This window comes from Thunnus thynnus, chromosome 16 (genome assembly GCF_963924715.1).
Source record: "Thunnus thynnus chromosome 16, fThuThy2.1, whole genome shotgun sequence".
Lineage (NCBI taxonomy): Eukaryota > Metazoa > Chordata > Actinopteri > Scombriformes > Scombridae > Thunnus > Thunnus thynnus.
Window position 1 is genome coordinate 7,987,792 of NC_089532.1, and position 20,186 is coordinate 8,007,977.

The 20,186-nt window shown below is 38.2% G+C and overlaps 2 protein-coding genes across 3 annotated transcripts; both read right to left on the minus strand.

The window, feature by feature from the left end:
* Positions 1-959: 959 nt before the first annotated feature.
* On the minus strand, positions 960-11,709 carry synj2bp (synaptojanin 2 binding protein). Its single transcript, XM_067614429.1, has 4 exons — positions 11,507-11,709; positions 7,958-8,094; positions 6,990-7,085; positions 960-3,776 (listed from the first exon to the last, which is right to left on the minus strand). Exons 1-4 carry the CDS (start codon positions 11,568-11,570, stop codon positions 3,633-3,635), a joined length of 441 nt encoding a protein of 146 aa, XP_067470530.1. The 5' UTR covers positions 11,571-11,709; the 3' UTR covers positions 960-3,632.
* Positions 11,710-12,673: 964 nt separating this feature from the next.
* lgals3a (lectin, galactoside binding soluble 3a) lies at positions 12,674-19,516 on the minus strand. 2 transcript variants are annotated; one of them, XM_067614422.1, is made up of 6 exons: positions 19,348-19,516; positions 18,940-18,957; positions 18,125-18,838; positions 16,149-16,237; positions 15,678-15,834; positions 12,674-13,780 (listed from the first exon to the last, which is right to left on the minus strand). In XM_067614422.1, the coding sequence occupies exons 2-6, from the start codon at positions 18,952-18,954 to the stop codon at positions 13,625-13,627; spliced, it is 1,131 nt and encodes a 376-aa protein (XP_067470523.1). In that variant the 5' UTR covers positions 18,955-18,957; positions 19,348-19,516; the 3' UTR covers positions 12,674-13,624. The 2 variants fall into 2 exon arrangements, with proteins under 2 accessions (XP_067470523.1, XP_067470524.1); XM_067614423.1 differs by lacking the exons at positions 12,674-13,780; positions 15,678-15,834; positions 16,149-16,237 and adding an exon at positions 16,676-17,023 and having other exon boundaries at positions 19,348-19,515.
* Positions 19,517-20,186: the final 670 nt, after the last annotated feature.

Consider the following 20,186-nt stretch of genomic DNA (forward strand, 5'->3'; position numbering starts at 1 on the left):
CAGACACACAGACCTGCAGCTCTTTATACATCCATGACAGAGAGACAGAGAGACAGAGAGCAGAGGAGAGAGATGGAGACAGTGATGTAACCTGGTCGCTATTCTACGAGTCTTGACCTCACACCCTGCATGCTGTTGTTGGCTGGGGGCTACACACCCACTGCCCAAAGGTTGACGCCCAGAACTGTTGAACACAGCAAAATAATAAGAAAATACAGGCAGGGGGCAGCGTCTCTGTATACTGCAACACACTTCTAGTAGGTCATAAGTAATGATTGAGAGGGATTACTTTTGTATGAGTCTATACATAGTTGTTTTTTTTTTTAAAGAAAATCCTGCATGGTGTACCTTTAATAGTGTATGCTGATTTCCTCGCTTTTGTCAATCGATCTGCCTTTATTTTAAACAGGCAGCATCCAGTTTTGTCTGGTTGTTGTCAGCTAACTTGACAAACCTGGTTTAAGCTATTTGAATTAGCTTTGCCTTAAGTAAAAATTTAAATATTTACTTTGTCGAAAAGTCAGATACTAAATCAACAGTCGCTTACTGTCAAAATTACGCTCCAACTATCAAATCATTTTGACTTAATATCTCATAAATGTGATGTAATACCTCCTAATATGGACATAAAAAGTAGAATATCTTGACTTGATATCTCAAAATGTTGACTAAATATATCATACTTTTGTCATGATAGCTCATACTTTTGAATTAATACCTCATAATTTGGAGGGAAATTAAGATTTTTTTACTTTTTTTAAAATTTTGACTTCATATTTTAACATAATACCTCTAAATTTTGACTATCACATAATTTTTACTTTAAAATCTCTTTTTCTTTCCCTAGTGTGACTCAGCTACATTACAGTATCATGCACTAAAATGCACAACAGTCAACAGATTTCTGAAATATCTTATTTTCTGCCACAAACACAAAGAAATAAAGAAAGAGAAACAGGTGAATTCAACATGAATTTAATAGGTGCGTGGCTGTCAAACACACAGTATTTGTATAATTTAGTAGTGCTTCTGGTCTATTTTTCTGGCATACTGCACATATTCACAATCCCACTCAGCAGAGCAACATGAAATGTATTTACAGACAACAGAGCCACATACAGTCAGAGACAGTTACATGATAGATGAGCTGCAGACGGAAAAATGTGGACAAAAAAAAAAACACTCAGCACACACAATTCACTTATTCATCTGCTCTTTGGCCCTTTTTCTGGAGGAGTTCCATGATTGTGGCTAGTGCAAAATAAACGTTTTTTAAGGTGTTGACAGCGACTCATTTCTTTGAACCCTCAAACTCAGAATAAAGCTGTTGGTTCTTTACACAAAAAATAATTATTTTCCACTATAACAACAAACTCCAATTTTCATATTCACTCCCCCCACAAGTATCACTTAGCAGAAGGTGTGATTACAAGCGCTGGCCCCCGATGGAAAACTAGGAGAATGTTTAAAAAAAAAATGGCTGTGACACAAAACACAAACATGGCAGCATCTCTCAGAGAGCCTTCAGCTGTGACTGAGCATTAAGACGTGGGCTGCTCACCATCACGTGATATATCGGAACAATTTGTTTGCACAGTACAGATTCAATGGTTCACCCTGAGTGACCATATTACACCTTATAATAAACTACTTAGTGATTTTGAACTGTGTATTTTGCTTTAAAAAAAAAGGGGACAAAGCTGGTGATATTCTATATTTTTTTCTTATTGTCAACAAATCCCATGACAAGATCAAAACCAACTGAATTGATCCAATAACAAGTATCATCTGTTTCCGTAGCCTGGTATATCTTATTTCTGTGGTGAAGACCTCAATTATCGTACAGAAACTATTAAAAACACATAAACGAGCCACACTGTTGCACTGGGTGACATGTTTCTTCTTTCTGATGAACATGAGCGCTGTAGTTTATTTTGAGTCAATCCCGGATATGCCGTCTCGCTGCTGTAAATACTCACTAGAGCAACAAATCCGCAGCTTAAAATATTCCCCGACAAAAGGCACAATTTACTCCGTTTTAAATAGCGTTTGTTAAAGATTACAGTGGCCAGCTGTTTCAGGGAATTACTGAGCCTTGTGAAATGTAGCTATATCTGTGACCTGTTTTTAAAAGGGGACATATTAGGCTTTTTGTTATTTTCTGTTATTATGATGTTGGATATCTATGTCAAAGTTCCCAAACTTGACCTGAATGTCTGTAGAAATGCACTCTGCAAGCCTGATCACTTCGTTTGCAATGGTTTTCTTACCTTGCCATGAGCTCGCCCATAAACAGCCTTCAGTTTATGGGCATCTGTAGCTTTGGTTGCTATAGTTGTTGCTAAGGTTTTCCATGTGTTGTTTGCATTGTCAACTCTCATGTTTCGGATCCGTTTTCAGCTCAAACATGTGCAGATGTATTTGAGAAGTTGACATTTTGAGTAAAGAACAAGAAAAAGAAGTGATTCTCACTACTACTGTTTGTTTACGTAGCCGCCTGAAGTGAGGCGAGACACAGCTTTTGGGAGCTAACAAATCAGAACAGATAGGGTTTATCAGGAGGGGGACCTTAAAGAGACAGGAGCTAAAACAACCTGTTTCAGACAGAGGCTTAACCGAGGGGCTGCGTTAAGGCTAAATATGAATTAAATAAGGAGTTTTTTTGGACTGTAAATCATGCAAAGATATTCCAGTAGCACAACAAATTTAAAATACAGACCTGGAAAAGTGCATGATATGTCCCTTTAAAGAGTTACTTTTCCAGTAAGAATCAATGGGCTTGAGTTGGGAAGTCAACGTATGGAGAGACGGACTAACACACTCTTAGTTTTTCGTTGGATTTGTTGACAATAAGACAAAAAAATAGAATATATTGTCAGCCTTCTCCTTAAATTTAACGCATTTATGGACATAACGGATTGATTTTCATTTTGATCACAATAAGGAACAAGAACCAAACACCAGTATTACTTGCGATAGATAGAAAAGGCACTCAGACGTCCGTTACGATATACATTTTTATCACCCATAGCTCAGTCTAAGTAGCACAGCAGGAAGTCGCCCCTCCTGTAAATCTGTGCGACAGTGCAAAATGAAAATCAACCCCGGTCGCATAAATTTTGGAAACTGAAAATACAGTGGGTTCCTCTCACGTCGCCCCTCGGACAGATCCGCCATTCAGCGACGGGGGTCCGGAGAGGCCTACGAAGGACTGAACACAACACTGTCTTTCAGTTTGTAAGTGGACCCTGAAGCTCGAGGCGGTTTGACTCGACCCGAGGATTTAATATATCTTCAGCATACAAACTCTGCGTACGTCAGCCCAGCAGCAGGAATGTCATGTGTACATCCTTCTTCTTCTCCTTACCGTCACAAAATATCTATTAAAAAGTGATCTCTGTGGTGAGAAAGCATCCTTTTTGCATAGGAAGGGTGTCAAGAAGCTACCATTAATCACATAATACACATGAACATGGAGAAACTCATCAGTGACACCAACACCTACTAATAAAAAAAACAAAAAAAACAAAAAAAAAAGGTTCTACTGTTTTAGAGTTTGTTCCCTCTTCACTTCTTTGGCCTTAAGCAAAGTTTTTGATCTTAAAAATAATATACAGATGATGTCGGCGAGGTTAAAAGTGCTTCTTAAGGTGTCGCATGTAAAGGAATCCAAAGAGGGCGGCGACTCCCGCTAAAACACCCAGAACTCCCAGAGCGGACATCGAAGATTTGTACTCCGGTTGTGAGCCTGTAGGTCCGTTCATGTGATGGGACGACTGCAAGACAAAGAACGGTAACATTAAAGCTGCACTGAATATTTTACACATGTACAAATGCACCTGTTGAATGTGTGTAAATCACAAGTGGAGACAGAGTGGAGTCACCAGCTGAGTTTGACCCTCTTTCAGTCTAGAAAGTGACGAATCAAAAGAAAACTGGTGTTTTTGATTGTTTTATCTACAAATCATATCTCCGAAATATACATTTTATACATTTTCAGACACTGGTTTCAGCTTGTGTCACGACTGCATGAAAATCAACTTACAGATACTTTAAACGTTTCTTCTTTGTTGGATTTATTTGTTGTAAAACCAGCTGAATGTGTTGCATCGACAAGGTCGCCGGCTGCCTGCACCATCTACAGGTTGAGGTATATTTGAAATGAACGACTTTGTATTAAGTGTCATCAGACCACATCTAAAGGCAGCAGTGTTCACACCTGTTCACAATAGCCACACCTCAACAAGGGTGAAAAGCCTGAAAGGATTTATTTACCTTTACTCATTTGGACTAAAGATGCACCGATTGCAATTTTCTTGGCCGATTCTGATTAACGTTTTTTTAAATGTCTGACCTGCCGACTCCGACTTTCTTTCTATGATCTATAATTGACAGCAAACACAAACATTTTTGTAACTTTTCCTTTAATGGAAAATTAAATTGTATGTTCATAATAAAACATAAAACATGAACAATATTTTGTTTTCTAACTACATGATGAACTTTTTAAGTTCATTGAAGTAAAATACTGATAAAATATTTGTCAGTGATGCAGATGAACCCTGGTAGGAACCACAAAGTACTTTCCCACCCTATTTTTCACCTCGAATATTTTGTAATTTCCTAAATATTATCCATTTTAGTGTAATCAAAAAGCACTTACAGCACTTAAAGCAAATATCAACTTCATTTTAGTATTTATTCAACGGCTGCAGTTTATTTTCACTCTGCTCTACTTATTCATCATATCTATAATAATATTTATCAGCTGTATTAATTCCAATTTGCTATTTTATATTTTTCTCTACAGATTGAAACACACAGCAGGATTCATGTCAGTGTGTCAGATAATGAGAAAGAGGTTAAATTAAATATAATATAAACAAAAACAGCAGCAGTTTTAACAGCAGAGTCACATCTTAGTTGATTTAAAATAAAACATTAATGTCAGACTTTTCCTTAACAAGTAAAATCACCTGGTTTCAGGTAAACAGAGTGTAAACAGCTGAGCACGTCCTGGTGTGTAAACTTTGTGTTATATACAGGATATTTTGGGTTGGACCGACTCAGCCCTGCCAGTCGGTGGTCGTGATGAGGATGTGCAACATGTTGCTGGTAAATAAAACCAGTAAATTAATGTTTAAACAAGTTAAAAACTGCAGCAGACGTATTGTAACGTTATCAGTCGACGGTGAGTCTCTGCTGCAGTTCATATAATTTAGTTTTAGTGTGTGTGTGTGTGTGTGTGACGTTACTGTCTGTGCCGCTGTGTGTGCAACGTGAACCATGGTGCGGCATGTGTGTAAATTTGACCGGCAAAAAATCTGAGACTGATCGGAGCCGGTCATCGGTCGTGTCCAATCAGCTGAAAGTTTTCGATCGGTGCATCTTTGATTTGGACGTCTGAAGCTTCTTATTAGCTTCAAATAAACTTTTAATTACATTATTGCACAAAATGACGGCTATGAATGTCGTCAGTTACATTGAAAACACATTAGGAAGGGATCTTTAAATGGCTGGTATGAACAGGACGAATGATTACAGCGAATAAAATGTTGACTGTTGCTTTCAGACAGATATTGAAAAACGGTGAACCTCTCCTTAAAGAAATGTATTTACTGTAAGAACATGAAACATGCCTCGGACAATAGAAAACTCCTTTAATGTCTAAAGCTTACAAAACTGCTGGTATGGCTTTAAAAGTGAAATCTATTGCAGCTTAAAAAGGCTGAACTCACCAAACCTGCTGTGAAAAATTGAATTTGCTCCATCAAACAAAAAGAAGAAATACAAGTTGAGACAAATTCCACTGCTGGTAAAACACTAACGGACCCAAAGGAAGCGCAAGAAGCTTTAACATCATCTGTAGGCTTATGTGAACATTAAAGATTATATTTCTTTTATTCAGCAGGCTGAAAACATTCTGTGTATAAAATATATGAAGCGTAGTTTTAAAGACTTGGTGGTCAAAAACACTGAAGGCCAGCGGACACGTTGCCCAGTTTTAAAGCGTAGTAAAAAACTTTCATTGCATCCGTCTCAGTGCTGTAATTTATCTTTTCCAGCAGCCGTGAACAAATATCAGATGTTCACTGGAATCAATTATATGAGGAAATGTTGCTGCTCAGACTTACGGCGGTATATAAAGTGGATCTGGATGTTGCCTTGACATTTACCGTAACCTTTAGCGGTATATAATTACATGACTACCTCACCTCAAACAAAAACCTGGAAGCCATCAACGGCATTAAAGTAAGGTGTGGTTAGGTAGCGTCAGCCTGAGGGACTGAAAGGGAGAAGATTCGCCACCATGGAAGAAATCCAGCAGGAAGAATCGCAGGAAGCTCTGAACACGGTGACAAAAGACTACAGGAATTCCAGGAATTTTGAGGGTCCCCCTTGTACGTTTTTAAAAAAATAAATAAAACATGAACAAGGGCGCTATTTCACACAGCCAAGAAAAACCACTTTATTCAGTGTGGTTATTGTTTAGGCCGTTATCTACTGAATAAACTGATCATGAGACGAGATGCATCATAAAGACTGAGGGCAATCTCCCAGGTTTTATTGTTAAAACTGGAAGGAAACAATTAAAGAGTTTAAAAAAAAACAAACCCTGTATTAACGCACAAATCCTTCATATCGAGACGGTCACATGCAGTTCACTACGGAGGAGAATGGGGAGGAAGAGAGCATAATTTCCAGTCAGGCGTGTCCTTGACAAAATGAAAGTAGGTTTGCTACTACTGCGCATTTAGAAATCCCCAGACTTAAGTAGGCGGAGATCTCTGATTGTCTGATATTGCGAGACAATCAGAGAGTACTTGGGTGGCTAAACTATTTCCGTGAGAAAGGCCCTGGCTGTTCCTGAGTATTGAGCTTCTATGAAACACTCAGTTATTTATATTTCAATGCTGTTTTGGACAGATTTACCAGTTATATAAAGAACAACAACTTTATACAAACTGCTGATGGAAGATGTCTCCTACCTTTTTCAGAACACGGAGCAACACGTCCTCTCCTGCTGTCCTGAAGAGCTCCACTGCAGATTTGTGTGTCTGATCCTCAAGCTTGACTCCGTTGATCTAAACAAGCCAAATATAATAAAACCTTTAAAATCGACTCATTTATTAGTCGGAGTGTAATTTCCACTAGAGACGGTGCTCCTCACTTCTAATTAAAAACATCGATACTCTCATGCGAGTGTGATTTGTGGGACTATTTGCAGACTAAGAGGAAGTCCTGTTGCCTTCTCTGCATGTTTTTCAGGTAAAAAAAAAAGTTTCAGGGAGCGTTCTGGTAGCCGACTCAGCCAGGGACCTTTGATGCGTGTCATACCCATCTCTGTGTCCTCTTGTTTCCTGTCTGCCTCTTCACTGCCCATAAATAATAAAAGGCAAAAATGCCCAAAGAAAAAAAAAAAATTCAGTATTTTCATTTAAAAATGCTGGAACTGACTATCAGTCAGAGTAAAGGCACATTGTTGTATTTAAGATGTTACTAAGACTTCTGTAAATATTAGAGCTGCAACGATTAATCGATTAATTGATTAATCAATTGACAAAAAATTAATCAGTTACTATTTTGATAAAAACGCTCTTGTTCCAGCTTCTTAAATGTGAATATTTTCTGTTTTCTTTAGTCCTTCATGGCATAAACTGAATATATTTAGGTTATTGACTGATGGTCGGGACAAAACAAGACATTTCGATTTATCGATAATGAAAATGATCATTAGTTGAGTCCTACTACAAGTATCATGGAAACACGATTTCATCCTAATTTGCTTGTTGAGATACTGATATAAAGGACAAGAATACAATACAGGAAATATAATTGACATTATTTTTATCTCATGGTTCAATCAGTGGATAAATCATGTGGTAAGAAGTGATAGACAATCAAAAACACCCTCAGCCGCATCCTACAATCGTTCATATGAGCCAACATTTATTACCGCCAGGATCTTGTCCCCCTCTTTAAGTCTTCCGTCCAGTCCTGCTGCTCCATCTTCTTTTATTTTGGACACATATATGCCGCTGTCGTTCACCACGAACTGCTGGTCCACGCCCCCGACTATATTGAAGCCCAAGCCTAAAAAAAACCAAAACAAACAAACAAAAAAACAGATACCGGCTTGAGATGGAAGCTTGATTTTCTTGCAATATATTTTTATTATTATTTCCCATTTAATCAAACTGTAGATATTATAAGCAATGCAGTCCACACATTTCACCTCCCCAAACCTCTGGCCACAAACAAACAAACAACCATAAAGACAAAAATAGCACTTCAATTATATACAATGAGACAAAATTATGTCTTTGCCAAAAGTACATAAAACTATTTTGTTTAATAAACAAAACTACTTCTCTTTTTTGCACTTTGCATTTTCCATCTACAAGATAAAAGATGAGCAGAAAGTCCGTCCACAATTTATGTTTTTCATTGACAACTTTTCTAGAGGAAGTAAATAATATGTTTGATCAAGAAATAAATTAAAGTTGGAGCAGTCTCGACTTTCCAACAACAAAATACTTCTTGTGTCTAATTGTGATTCAGTTTCTAAAGAGGAGTTTCCTGCATTATTTGCAAACAACAGTGTAATAAATCAGTAACTCGTTAATTAGATTGAACCACCGTTAGGTTTTCATTTAATTTTCAATGTTGTTCATTTATTTATTCATCTAATTGAATCCCTGGAAAAAAACAAACAAAGAGATTGAGGTCAGAGTCTGTATCCATGGAAACAGTCATTTTATAGCTTTTTCTTACTATGACATATACAGTTATTGTTATGAATAGAGACTGTAAACCATCATTCCCATTATATACTAGATCCTGACTGATATATTGGTCGATATCAGCCAATCCCAGATGTATCTGTATTGGTTTGTATGTTATCTGATATGTGCCAATATTATTTTTATTTTTTAAAGTTATAAAAGCAGCATTTTATGCATATTTTATCCTTTTTCTTAATTCAAGTTTAATATATACTGTATAAATATATTATATATATATTGTTCTATTTGTTTTTTTTTTTTTAATTTATAGTTATTTATAATTATTAAATTCCCAGTGAAGTTTACTAATATCAATAAAGTTTATTGTTAAACTGTAAAATATCTTTGAAGTTATTTGAGGGACCATTGCAAAAAATGTGTGTTTATACACACACACACATAAATATCTCGATATCAGATTTTCTTACGCCCTAATATCACTATCGGCCCCAAAAACCCAGTATCTGTCGGTCTCTATTACATCCAGCTGTGAAACATGCTGACGTATCAATACCAGCGACTATTTTCATTACCATGATGATCATTGTTTTCAGTGGAAACCATGAACACAGAGCAGCTCTCCTGCCTCCATCAGCAGTTTTATTTTGTTTAGCCACATGTGGCCTGTGAGCCCAGAATAACTTTTATTATGTTCTCTGTGTGTTTACAAATTTCTCTACCTTTTAAAAATGTATTTAACCGTTAACACCCAGCAGATAACATTTACTAGAAAGTTCTTGCACTCCAGATATCAATCGACCAATTTCATCAGGAAAAAATCATGAATTTCCAAAACATGAACGTGTGTCGAGAATCTAACAGACGCTGAGCTGCTTTTGAAGTAATTTTCAGTCAACTGTCTTAAACTTGGAACGTTATTTAACTGGTTTTGATTTTACAAAACTGCAATTTATTGTCAGACCACAGTTCAGTGAATAAAATCCAAAGCGATTATGGTGTGAAGTAATTTAAACTATAATTTAGCACTAACGCATAACAGCTTTTTCCCACCAGGCCATCAGACTCATGAACAACCGACACTGACGGCCTGCAGCCTGCCTGATGTCACACACACATACAGACGGGTGACAAATTAAAGAAAAACCTGGTACACGTCTGTGAGGAGATCTGGTGACTCTGTTAAACTTTGGGGGGCATTTTGCTGGCATGGTTTGGCTCCACTTGTCCCCTTTAGAGGGAAGGTTCACTGCAAAATATGGAAGAATGATGTTCATCCCTCCAGTAGAGCTCAGAGACTTGTAGAAAGACATGTTGAAGCTGATCTGATTTGTTTTTCCTTTAATTTGTCACCTGTCTGTACATAAGCTCATATATTTGTACATACACATATATTTATTCATATATTATGAGTAGGACACATCACATACATACACTCATATGTTTTATACTCTTGTTGTTTATACTCTCATCTGTTTCTATTGCTTTTACTATTTTAATATTTCTTTTTTCCCCATACTGCCATGTCAAGGAACTGAAACCTAAGATTTTCACTCTCTTATACTTGTGTAATGAGATGTAACATTAACCAGATGAAACAGCATTTCGAGAGTTTCTAACTTCCGCATCGTGACATATTTCTGAGTGAAACAGGACAAACAGGTGAGACATAACGTTGGGAGGAATTTGATTTGAATGTTGAAAAGTGGGCATGTCATAATGACTCTGAGCTCTGAGCTGCTGATAATTGAAGATTGACTGATAGGTGGATGTCATGATATTATTGGTTGAAATGTGTTGGTTCAAGCCTACGTAACCACACGCCATATTTACAGGAAGAAAACATGATTGGATTTTGATCGAAGAATACAAAGAAATTGTTTTTTTGGCATATATTTATTAAATGGGTGCACAATATGACTGAGGATGTGATCTTGAAGGCTTAAAAAGGCATTTCTCATTTCATCTTGACCTTAAAGAACTTGAGTTGGAATAAATAGCAGGATTTCAGGAAACGTAATTATCGTGATAATACCGTTTACCGTGATATTTTCATCTATGATAATCATATTTATATTCTTATTTTTAATTTATGTAAGTGCTTATTTGGCATGAAATTTAATAAAAATAAACAAGATTTGAATTCCAGCATCTAGCTTTCATTTTGTGAAGTTATATATTGATTTACAAAAGTAAAAAGGTGCCCAGTTTCCTAGAAAGTTTTGGAGTAAAATTCAATAGTTGCAAATGTCAGTGTTTACCTGGAGCTGCTGATTCAATCCCGATATTTATCTCAATGGATCAAAGTACAAGAGGAATCTTTCCAACAGTGTTACTGCTGCTCAGAGGAGCATTCAGAGATAACTATCAGTTCACAAAATGTTACATAAGACGAAGAAAAAACAACAAGTGCAAACCAGCCGTTAGTCTCTCATGAAGCTAAATTAAATCACCAGCGCAGAAACTGTCAGACAGGCCGAGCAGTTACGTTACTTCTTTTTTAAGATTTCAACACAGCGTTAAAGTGGATAAATTATACTTTTTATGATTAATTAAGAGCTGTTAATGCTCAGCTGGCTTCCATAAATATCTTCGTCTGTTTGTAAGTACACGACAACGCAAGATAGGAAGAGGTTTTGCTTATTTTTGAATTGCAAATTAGCCTTTAGCTTGACTAGCGTTGGCTGATCTTTGCTGCTACGTAGCCAGCTAGCGCGTCTCTCTCTCGGCTAACCGCCCGAAGACTCGTCCGCTCCTCTTACCTGCGGGTCCTCGCTTCAGCTGGATGTCCACCACGTTGGGTGAGGAGTGCAGAGAGCCATTCATGTTTTGTAGAGACTACTAAATTAAAGTGTTCAGAGACGGAGGAGGAGGAAGAAGAAGATGAGGAGGGGAGAAACTATTTATCTGAAGGTGAACTCATTGAAGAGTTTCGATTTTGCTTCCTTCGGCTCGCAGTCGGTGGCTTGTGGTTGTGCTGCCCCCTGATGGAAGGAAACGGAACTGCAGGCTGACCTTTGAACTACAACACCGCTGAATTGAATGGAGTTCAGGGATTTTTTTTCCAATGTCTGACACTCTCTGGGCCTCCTCTTAGATAAAGCATGGAAAAAGGCGACCCCTCACCCCCTTTTAGTTTATTTGCGTAGTTCCCTGGATGCCTATAGGGTCGTGGTTATGATATTTGAGCCCATAGATACTCAACAATTGAGCAAAGATAGCAGAAGATAACCTGATATTGTTGTTTGACATACTTCAAACTACACTACATATAGAAAAATGGTCTGTCTGAAGGCATTTATTTGTTTATGACTCCCCCAAACTACTGTATCACACACATTTAGGCTATTCTGTGATCCTCTTTCAATAACTTATGTCACATTTTTCCATTTTCATTCATTGAACCTGCCTTGAAACAGTTTGGAGCACCCCTGAAGAGGTCCTCCTCCCACTTTAAAAACCTCTGGTGTAGTAAAAATACAATATAATGTGTTCTAATGTAGTGCAGCAGAAGTATTAAGAACATAAAATGGAAATACTCCATTAAAATACTCCAATAAATAAGCTGTACATACATTTAAGGAAGCATGTTTGAGCAATGTTTTTATTATTTTATTGCAGGAGTATTGACGTAATGGAGATCTCCGCCATTTCCTATCAGATTAGTGTCTCACTGCTTCATAAATGTTTCTACGTCTATGAAGGACTTGGCCATGAACAAATATATTTTATGTTTTCATCCAAGCGACTGTCATCTGAGGATTTCTGGGCTCGAATTTGATTCATCACAGACATGTGGATTTGTCTCTGTAAGAGTACAACAGAAGAGTAAAGTCAATGAAAGACATTTTATTACTGTAATATTTCCTGGAAATGTGACTGCTGACAGGGATTATATTTCTCCAGTGTTGGGTAAAATAAGAAATGGGAACAGGGGAACTTGTTTATTATGTATTCAGGCAGGTAGCTCATATGAAGTGTACAATACTCTGAAACAACCAACATTATCAGTCATTAGTTGTTTGTTGCCTCTTTATTTATAAGCACATAATCTGAAAATATTGTACTACTGTTATCTTTGGCAACAAATCAGAGACCCCATCTCTCCCCTTTCCAACATTTCACTTTAATTTGAGCCTCTCTTTTTTTTTACTATTAGATTTGACTTCAACATGAAATCATATTTAGTAAAACACCGTGCGACACTCCAGTCTGAGAGCACAGCAGGATTAATACTGAAGACAGGAGAAGCTCTAAGTCGATATATATAAATACATTTTAAGAAAATTCATCATTAGCGTACAGGCTAGTGAATCCTTTAAGTGTTGTCAAGAACTAAAATAAGATGATGGAAAGGAGACCGAGTTGATTTTCAGCATCACATTTTCATGCACTATAAAGGCTTTTGTTTGAACTATAATAAACATACAGGTACTGTAAACAAAATACAGCATACTAAGTGGAAAATATATGAAATGTTTGGGACACATCGCACTTTTCCACTTGCTCAACAATCATATCATTAAGTAAAAATTCGTATTTTTGTTAAAACATTTGTTTTAGATGTCTTTTAACTCATTCACTACGTAGATAGTGTTATGTCATAAAATATAATGGATTGTGAGTGGTTATAAAATGAGACATCATCCAGCAGGAAAAAAAAAAAGAGAAGAGGATTATATTGTGCAGACCTGGGTTAATGTGCCATCTGTTCTGTGATAAATAAAGAAGTGCCAGGTGGGCAAAGACTGCACTTTCCTGACTATTGTGCATTGCAAATTCCATCAAACGCATCAAAGTATTTGAAAGGATTTCAAATACAGCGGTAAACTTGGACCTAGGTCTCCCGTGCAGCATGTGCTTTAGTAGCTCTTTGAGATTCAGATCATGCTCGGGGCTGCGCTGTAGAGGACGACGTCTCCGACCACTCGCAGCAGGGTTACTTCCTCCAGTCCGCCGACTCTGTGCTCGTACTCCAGCAGGTGGGTGCCGTCCACCGCCACTTTGAAACTGTCCTCCTCCACCAGGATCTTCAGCTGCAGGGGAGACCGACAACGATGTCAACAGGTTAACACAAGTTTTCCGACCTGAGTCTGTGACCCTCCGTCACAATGGTTTTGATGTGAATGTGACACAGATTTGATATGTTAAACACAGGTTACTTTAGGTCTTATGTCTTACTGTAGGGTTACAAGTAAACCTATAGCTGACCTCCTGACCCCCTACGAGCCTGGAGGCAACCTGAGATCCTCTGGTAGGTCAAAACTGAAGACTAAAAAGGTGACGGGGCCTTTTCTGTTCAGGCTCCCGCCTGAGGACGCTGTCTTATTTTAAGTCACTTTAAAATATTCACTATTTTACACTTCAGACTTGCTTTTTATTGATTTTTCTATTGGTTTTATTATCTTTCGTGGTATTTTATCATTTTATTACAATATTTTATATATTGTCAGCTTTTTATTGTTTTTAAATTTTATGGAAAGCACTTTCTAGCTTGTTTTGAAAAGTGCTATATAAATAAAGCTCTTCTCATTATTATTACTGTAAATACAGGCAACAACAAGCCACAACAAGCCTGCTGAGTCATAAATTCTGCTCTCCTCAACAGGAAGTGTATTTTAATGACTGAAGATCATAAGTAGTTGTTAAAAGGTGACTAACTTTAAAAAAAGAAATGCTGAACACCATATTTTCCTGCATGTTGCATCTTCACGGCAAAAATAATATTTGACCAGTGACCATTTTCAATGTTCATGACATAGAATTACATCCGGTTGAAGATGGAAGAACTCAATGATGCAGCGCTGACATCAGTTTAAACTACAGCTGTGGACTCACGTCATGTGTGTGGTGAGGTCCCAGCATTTACCTTTGACTCACAGTTTATGTTATGAAAGATAAAATGTGAGTTACACCCGTTTTCAATATCTTGAGTGATACTTTGTACATGTGAAAGAGAACACACCCCCTCTCTCTCCTCCTTCTGCCAACACAGAAAGTAGAAATCATCAAGCTGACTGACAACGTTCACATTACATGCTGAAGTGGCCCAAATCTGATGTGATTTTTTTCATCGAAGCGTGAACAAACCAAATCTGATTTTTTTCATGTCAGATCTGGGCAACTTACATATGTGTTCCTAGATCTGATTCATATCTGATCGCTGGCTACGTGATGTCCGCTATCAGAACAGTTAGATCAGAATTAATGTGTTGGTTTTTTTTAGACGTCTCAATTCTCTGCACATACGCCTGTCTTCATCATTTAGTGTCGGCACCTCACAGCCCGGTAAAAATAAACATGTTGCCTTCTCATATTCATTATCATCTTCATCATCTGTATCTGTCACACAAATGATTTTATTGTTTTTATTTTTGTACACTGCAGGTCACTATTCAGTTAAATATGCGCATGTGCAGCAGTTTAGGAGCTGGATACATGTCACTAACAAACATGAATGTGAACCATCAATATAAAAAAGAATAAAAATTAGAATTGAGCATTAAGGCCTGTGATGTGAACGTAGCCCGAGTTTCATTCGTCTGATCTTTAAGGCCCTGCACACTCACAACACAGGTGTTTTCACCTATTCTGGCTGATTAGGCTGAAGTTGGGTGAAGGGACGCGAGAAATTATGTGAGGTCACCGAAGTCCTAATAAGGATGATAAAGGTATCCCACATCCCTGATTCAATTTTGGACCTTTGCTGCATGTCATTCCCCTCACTCTAACTTTCAAATCAAAAAGCCAAAGACACTAAATAATAATAATGACAACAAGAAATATGTTAGTCAAGTCTGTACTGTACACACTCCTGAGTAAGCACAATAACATCTGTGTGGGAGGCTCATAGGTGTGTAGGAATAGAAATACTCAATTATACGTGTTTGTTTTCCAGTCTTTGCTACAGCTTCAGCTACTATAACTCTTTACCTCAAAACGTTGGCCCTGAACGAATGGGAAGCCTCCCTCCCGTTCCTCTGGCCCCCAACATCCTCCAAGGTTGGAGTTTCTAACAATAGTTTGCTCATGAAATCGAGGGTTGAAGTGAAAGACGACATCTTGACCTCTGATGAAATCAACGTTGAACCTGCGAGAAAAAAAAAGAACAGTAGGAGCGCTGCAGCTATAACAACTAATCATTCTTTCACTGTCTGATGAATAAAGTATTAATGTGTCTTTAAAATGTAGTTTTATTTAGCTGAATAAAAGCCTCCTTTCACTGACAACAACTGCGTGTTATCAATAGTGAATAAAGTGAAAGTATGAACCATTTCCTGAAGATGACGTGATCTGGAGGGTTAAGATGGATGCAGGGTTACTAAAAGGCATCCACGTATGTTTCTTTCAAGCAGAAGCATCACTGACTGCACAATTAGAAAATGAATGTCGTTCATACTTTACCTGTCTGCACCAGGAACGGGCTCTGCAACTATTGTGATTAAAAGTCGCGGCATAATTCCAGCGTGAAGTGGGAGATCATACGGCACCATCTGCAAGAAATATTTACATTTTAGATCATGACAACATGTTTACTGTGTTGAAATTGAGTTTCTCCTTATGTATATTTTATAATTTATTGTATTTATCAAGCAAAATATAGAAAATGCAAATATTTTTACCCTGTTGATAATTTGCCCGGGGCAGATGCAGAAATGTTCACATTTAATCACTAACAGTGTGACCGTAATAACTACACAGCTTACAAAGAGGACATTTTTAGTTAAACATTACTTAAAACTTTGACCATGCCCACATTCCTGCTCCAACACCCCACTGAGTCATCATCTCTTTCGTTTTAGTTCAACACACCTACACAGCGATCACACAGATGACACGAAAAAAACCTGAAGAAAGTAAAGTCTGGAGATTTTTTAACATTTTAAAAATTAAAAAAGGCAACAACTGCACAAACTGATTTCAGGGCAAAGTGACAGCAAACAAAAACCTTTTAATGGTAAACATTTACAAAAGTGACAAGTCATTGTGGAAATAGTGATGAACATACATATGGTAATCAAGCTGTGATATTAGCAGATGATATTATTAATATTGAGTGTCTTAATAATACAGTAAAAATATTTGTCTTGTTAAAGTGTAAATTATAGCACATTGCACCTAATTAAAACATTACATCATGCAGGCAGATGAACACAAACCCTGACGGTACACTGTTATATGGCACTAATCAAACCACATGTTGATTCTGGAAGTGATGTCCTTGTCCGACTGAAAAGTTGAGTTCATTGCTTTCAATTATATGGTGGATAATATCTGGGCTGAAAGACAAGAATAGATTTTTGATGACTACATTTTGATCTTTTTGTTTTTTTTCTGCTATATGTTTTGCTTTGCGCCACAGCAGAGCCCAAGATAACAATACTCCAGATACAGCCCTCAATGAAAATTCAGCATCCTGCATTAAATCCCAGAAATGCAGGAAACTAACTTTCTTTGTCCACCAACTGCAGTATAAAATAGACAGTGAATTAGAGTGGAGTTAGAAATCTGTAAACAATAATAATTGTAACTGACCTGCTAAAGTGGCAGGTAGTGTAGATTTACTTTAAGGACAGGTTCACAACTTTTCAAGTCTGTCTTAAAACAACAGTCAGGAGCCCAAATGAACATTGAAACATGTTTTTCTTGCTGTAATCATTCCTCCTGTTCATACTGAACATTAGAAGATCCCTTCATAATGCACTTACAATGTAAGTGATGGGGGACAAAACCCAAAGTCCTCCCTCTGTCCAAAATTTATTTAAAAGTTTATCTGAAGTTAATATGAAGGTTCATATCCAAATTAGTCAGATCAAGCAGATATCTTTCAACGTTACAGTCTTTTTAGTGCCAAAGTCCCTCTTTTTGTTGCTATACTCCCACCGCAGCTCAACAGGGAAACACAAAGAGGGAATTTGATACTAAAAAGACTGTAAATGTGGCAGATATCCACTTGATATGACTAACTCAGACTGCTGAAGCCTCATATAAGCTTCACATCAACTTTTAAATGCATTTTTGCACAAAATGACTGTGTGGACACACTGTGGATTTTGTCCTCCATCACTTACACTGAAAGCACATTTGAAGGAGATCTTTTAATAACCACTATGAACAGGAGGAATGAGTACAGTGAGGAAAACCTCTTTCAGTGTTTATATGGACACCTGACTGTTGTTTTAAGACTTTAAGATGTTTAAAGCCACAACCAAAGGATTAAGAACATTTAGCTGGTATCTGGTAGTAATTTCCCACCCTGATTCCCAAAGACTTCCACACCAAGAGAGATGATCCACTGCATACCAGAGCAAAAACACATCCACCAAGAAATGCAGCAAGCAAGCAACATAATATCATTTTTAAACAGTTCTGGTACTCACCAGCATGCCTGGAGCGGTAGGCCCACCGTATGGACCCACTTGCCCGGGACCAGGACCAAAGGGGCAAGGGGCTGGAGGGAAGCCTCCGCCTGCAGGTGGTCCCCATGATCCAGGGGGTATTGGGGGGAAGCCACCAGAAGGGAATGCAGGGAAGGAACCAGGGCCAGCTGGAGGGGGGAAACCACCTGGACCACCTGGTCCGTACATGCCATTGCCTCCCCCTGGCTGACTACCTGGGAAAGGCACATTTGGATAAGGCCCAGGTGGAGCTCCAGGGCCAGAAGGAAATGGTCCGGTTGGGTAAGAAACAGGGCCTCCGGGTAGCTGTCCTGGAGCTCCTTCAGATGGGTACTGCCCAGGGAACTGCCCAGGAGCTCCTGGGCTGGAGGGGAACTGCCCTGGAGCCCCTGGTGCAGGTGGATATTGTCCAGGGATCCCAGGGCCAGCAGGAAACCCACCAGGTGCTGAAGGAGGTCCTGGATATTGCCCTGGTGCTCCAGGACCGGAAGGGAACGGGAACTGCCCTGGTGCCCCTGGGCCAGATGATCCCCCAGCAAAATCACCCGGAGCGGAGGGCTGGGTGGGAGCTCCAGGGGCTGAACCAGGCCATCCGGGGTTCACAGCAGGTGGAGGGTTGCCTGCAGGGGCCGTCGGGTTGGAGTTTCCTATTTTTTTAGCCTGGCTCGGGGAGTCGTCTCCTAAGGCATCTGCCAGCTGAAGTAGAAGAGAAAGGGAAAGTTGTGCTCTATAAAAAAAAACAGTCACCACTGGCTATCAGTAAAATAATACATTCATTTACAATCCTCTTTACTCACCGAGAAATCTGCCATGATCTAAGACAAAACAAGAGAAGACATAACTTTCATTAGTTTGTTAGGTGGTTACAACAGCAAATGTGAACAAGCTGTCACACAGAGGCTCTGAGTAATAGCATAGTAAATGTTTCCATCCTCGCCTGGTGATCAACAAAATCCATTTGGGCGGACTAGAAATAGCGTCACCAAACTATAATATTATTACAACAAGTTATAGAGACGCAACACCGACTTTAGCTGAATATCAACGAGGATTTAGTTACAATCTTAGTTAAGTAATGTTACACAGTTGGCTACAGAGCTAGCTAACAGCAGCTAACTGTTAATTTACGTTCAGATGGTTAGCTCGCCTCGTTTGTTTTAGCTCCACGTTGTCTAAAGAGAGTAAAAGATGATATTTTATGCTACCTCGCCAGATGACGGACTCCTCTCAAATGACAGCGGATAACAGCGATGATTTATCCAGCAGTGGAAGCCAGTTACTCAGCTAGTTTAGCCTGCAGAAGCAGAGGACTACAAGCTAACGCTTAGATCATCTGCTCTCTGAACTACAACTCTTGGAGAGGAAGCGCGAGCACACCCTCACTGATGACGTATATAGAAGGATGTGCGCGTTCCGAAGCCAACACATACACATACACGCACACGCACGCGCACACATACTAACAACCTACACTAAACTTTTAAGAAACTATCACAAACTATATGAGCAGTCAAAGTAAATAAGTTATTAAGTGTGAGGATCCAGTGAAAAACATGTTATAATGCAATGTTATACTACTGCTACCACTACTACTACTACTACTAATAATAATAATAAGAAGAATAGCATTATAAAGTCTTGAAGTAAAACAAATGTCTCTTAAAAATGAATTAAATCTTCTCTCTATTTTGTCACCTTTTAATAATATAGGATCTTTCTCCTTTCCTAAATATAAAAACAAACAAACATATTTCTTGCCCTGATATCATGCTCTCTATCCAACTGTTCCCCATTATTTACCTCTTAAATTATACTGTGTCCATCCAAAATTTATTTTTCCTTTTCAATTCTAGCAAAATATCAAATGAAGAATCTTTTTGGCCAACTTTACACACAATAATCAGTTTACGTGTCAGTAGGAGTTCTTCTCCACCATGAAAATACCTCTATAATGACTTATTTGGCTCTGGAGGAGATATCTGAGAAAATAACTCTTATGATGTCATCAGGATTATTAATGACTCTAATGATGTCACCAGGGTTA

What these genes read in the sequence shown, in the direction of transcription:
- lgals3a (XM_067614422.1), bottom strand. An exon ending in CTACCGCTCCAGGCATGCTG is followed by an intron (nt 16,238 to 18,124) that starts GTGAGTACCAGA and finishes TATTTCTTGCAG; the next exon opens with ATGGTGCCGTATGATCTCCC. An exon ending in CCCGTTCCTGGTGCAGACAG is followed by an intron (nt 15,835 to 16,148) that starts GTAAAGTATGAA and finishes TTTTTCTCGCAG; the next exon opens with GTTCAACGTTGATTTCATCA.
- synj2bp (XM_067614429.1), bottom strand. Translation starts at nt 11,570, where the DNA reads ATGAATGGCTCTCTGCACTCCTCACCCAACGTGGTGGACATCCAGCTG. An exon ending in AGGGGGACAAGATCCTGGCG is followed by an intron (nt 7,086 to 7,957) that starts GTAATAAATGTT and finishes TGGCTTGTTTAG; the next exon opens with ATCAACGGAGTCAAGCTTGA. An exon ending in TGCTCCGTGTTCTGAAAAAG is followed by an intron (nt 3,777 to 6,989) that starts GTAGGAGACATC and finishes TTTGTCTTGCAG; the next exon opens with TCGTCCCATCACATGAACGG.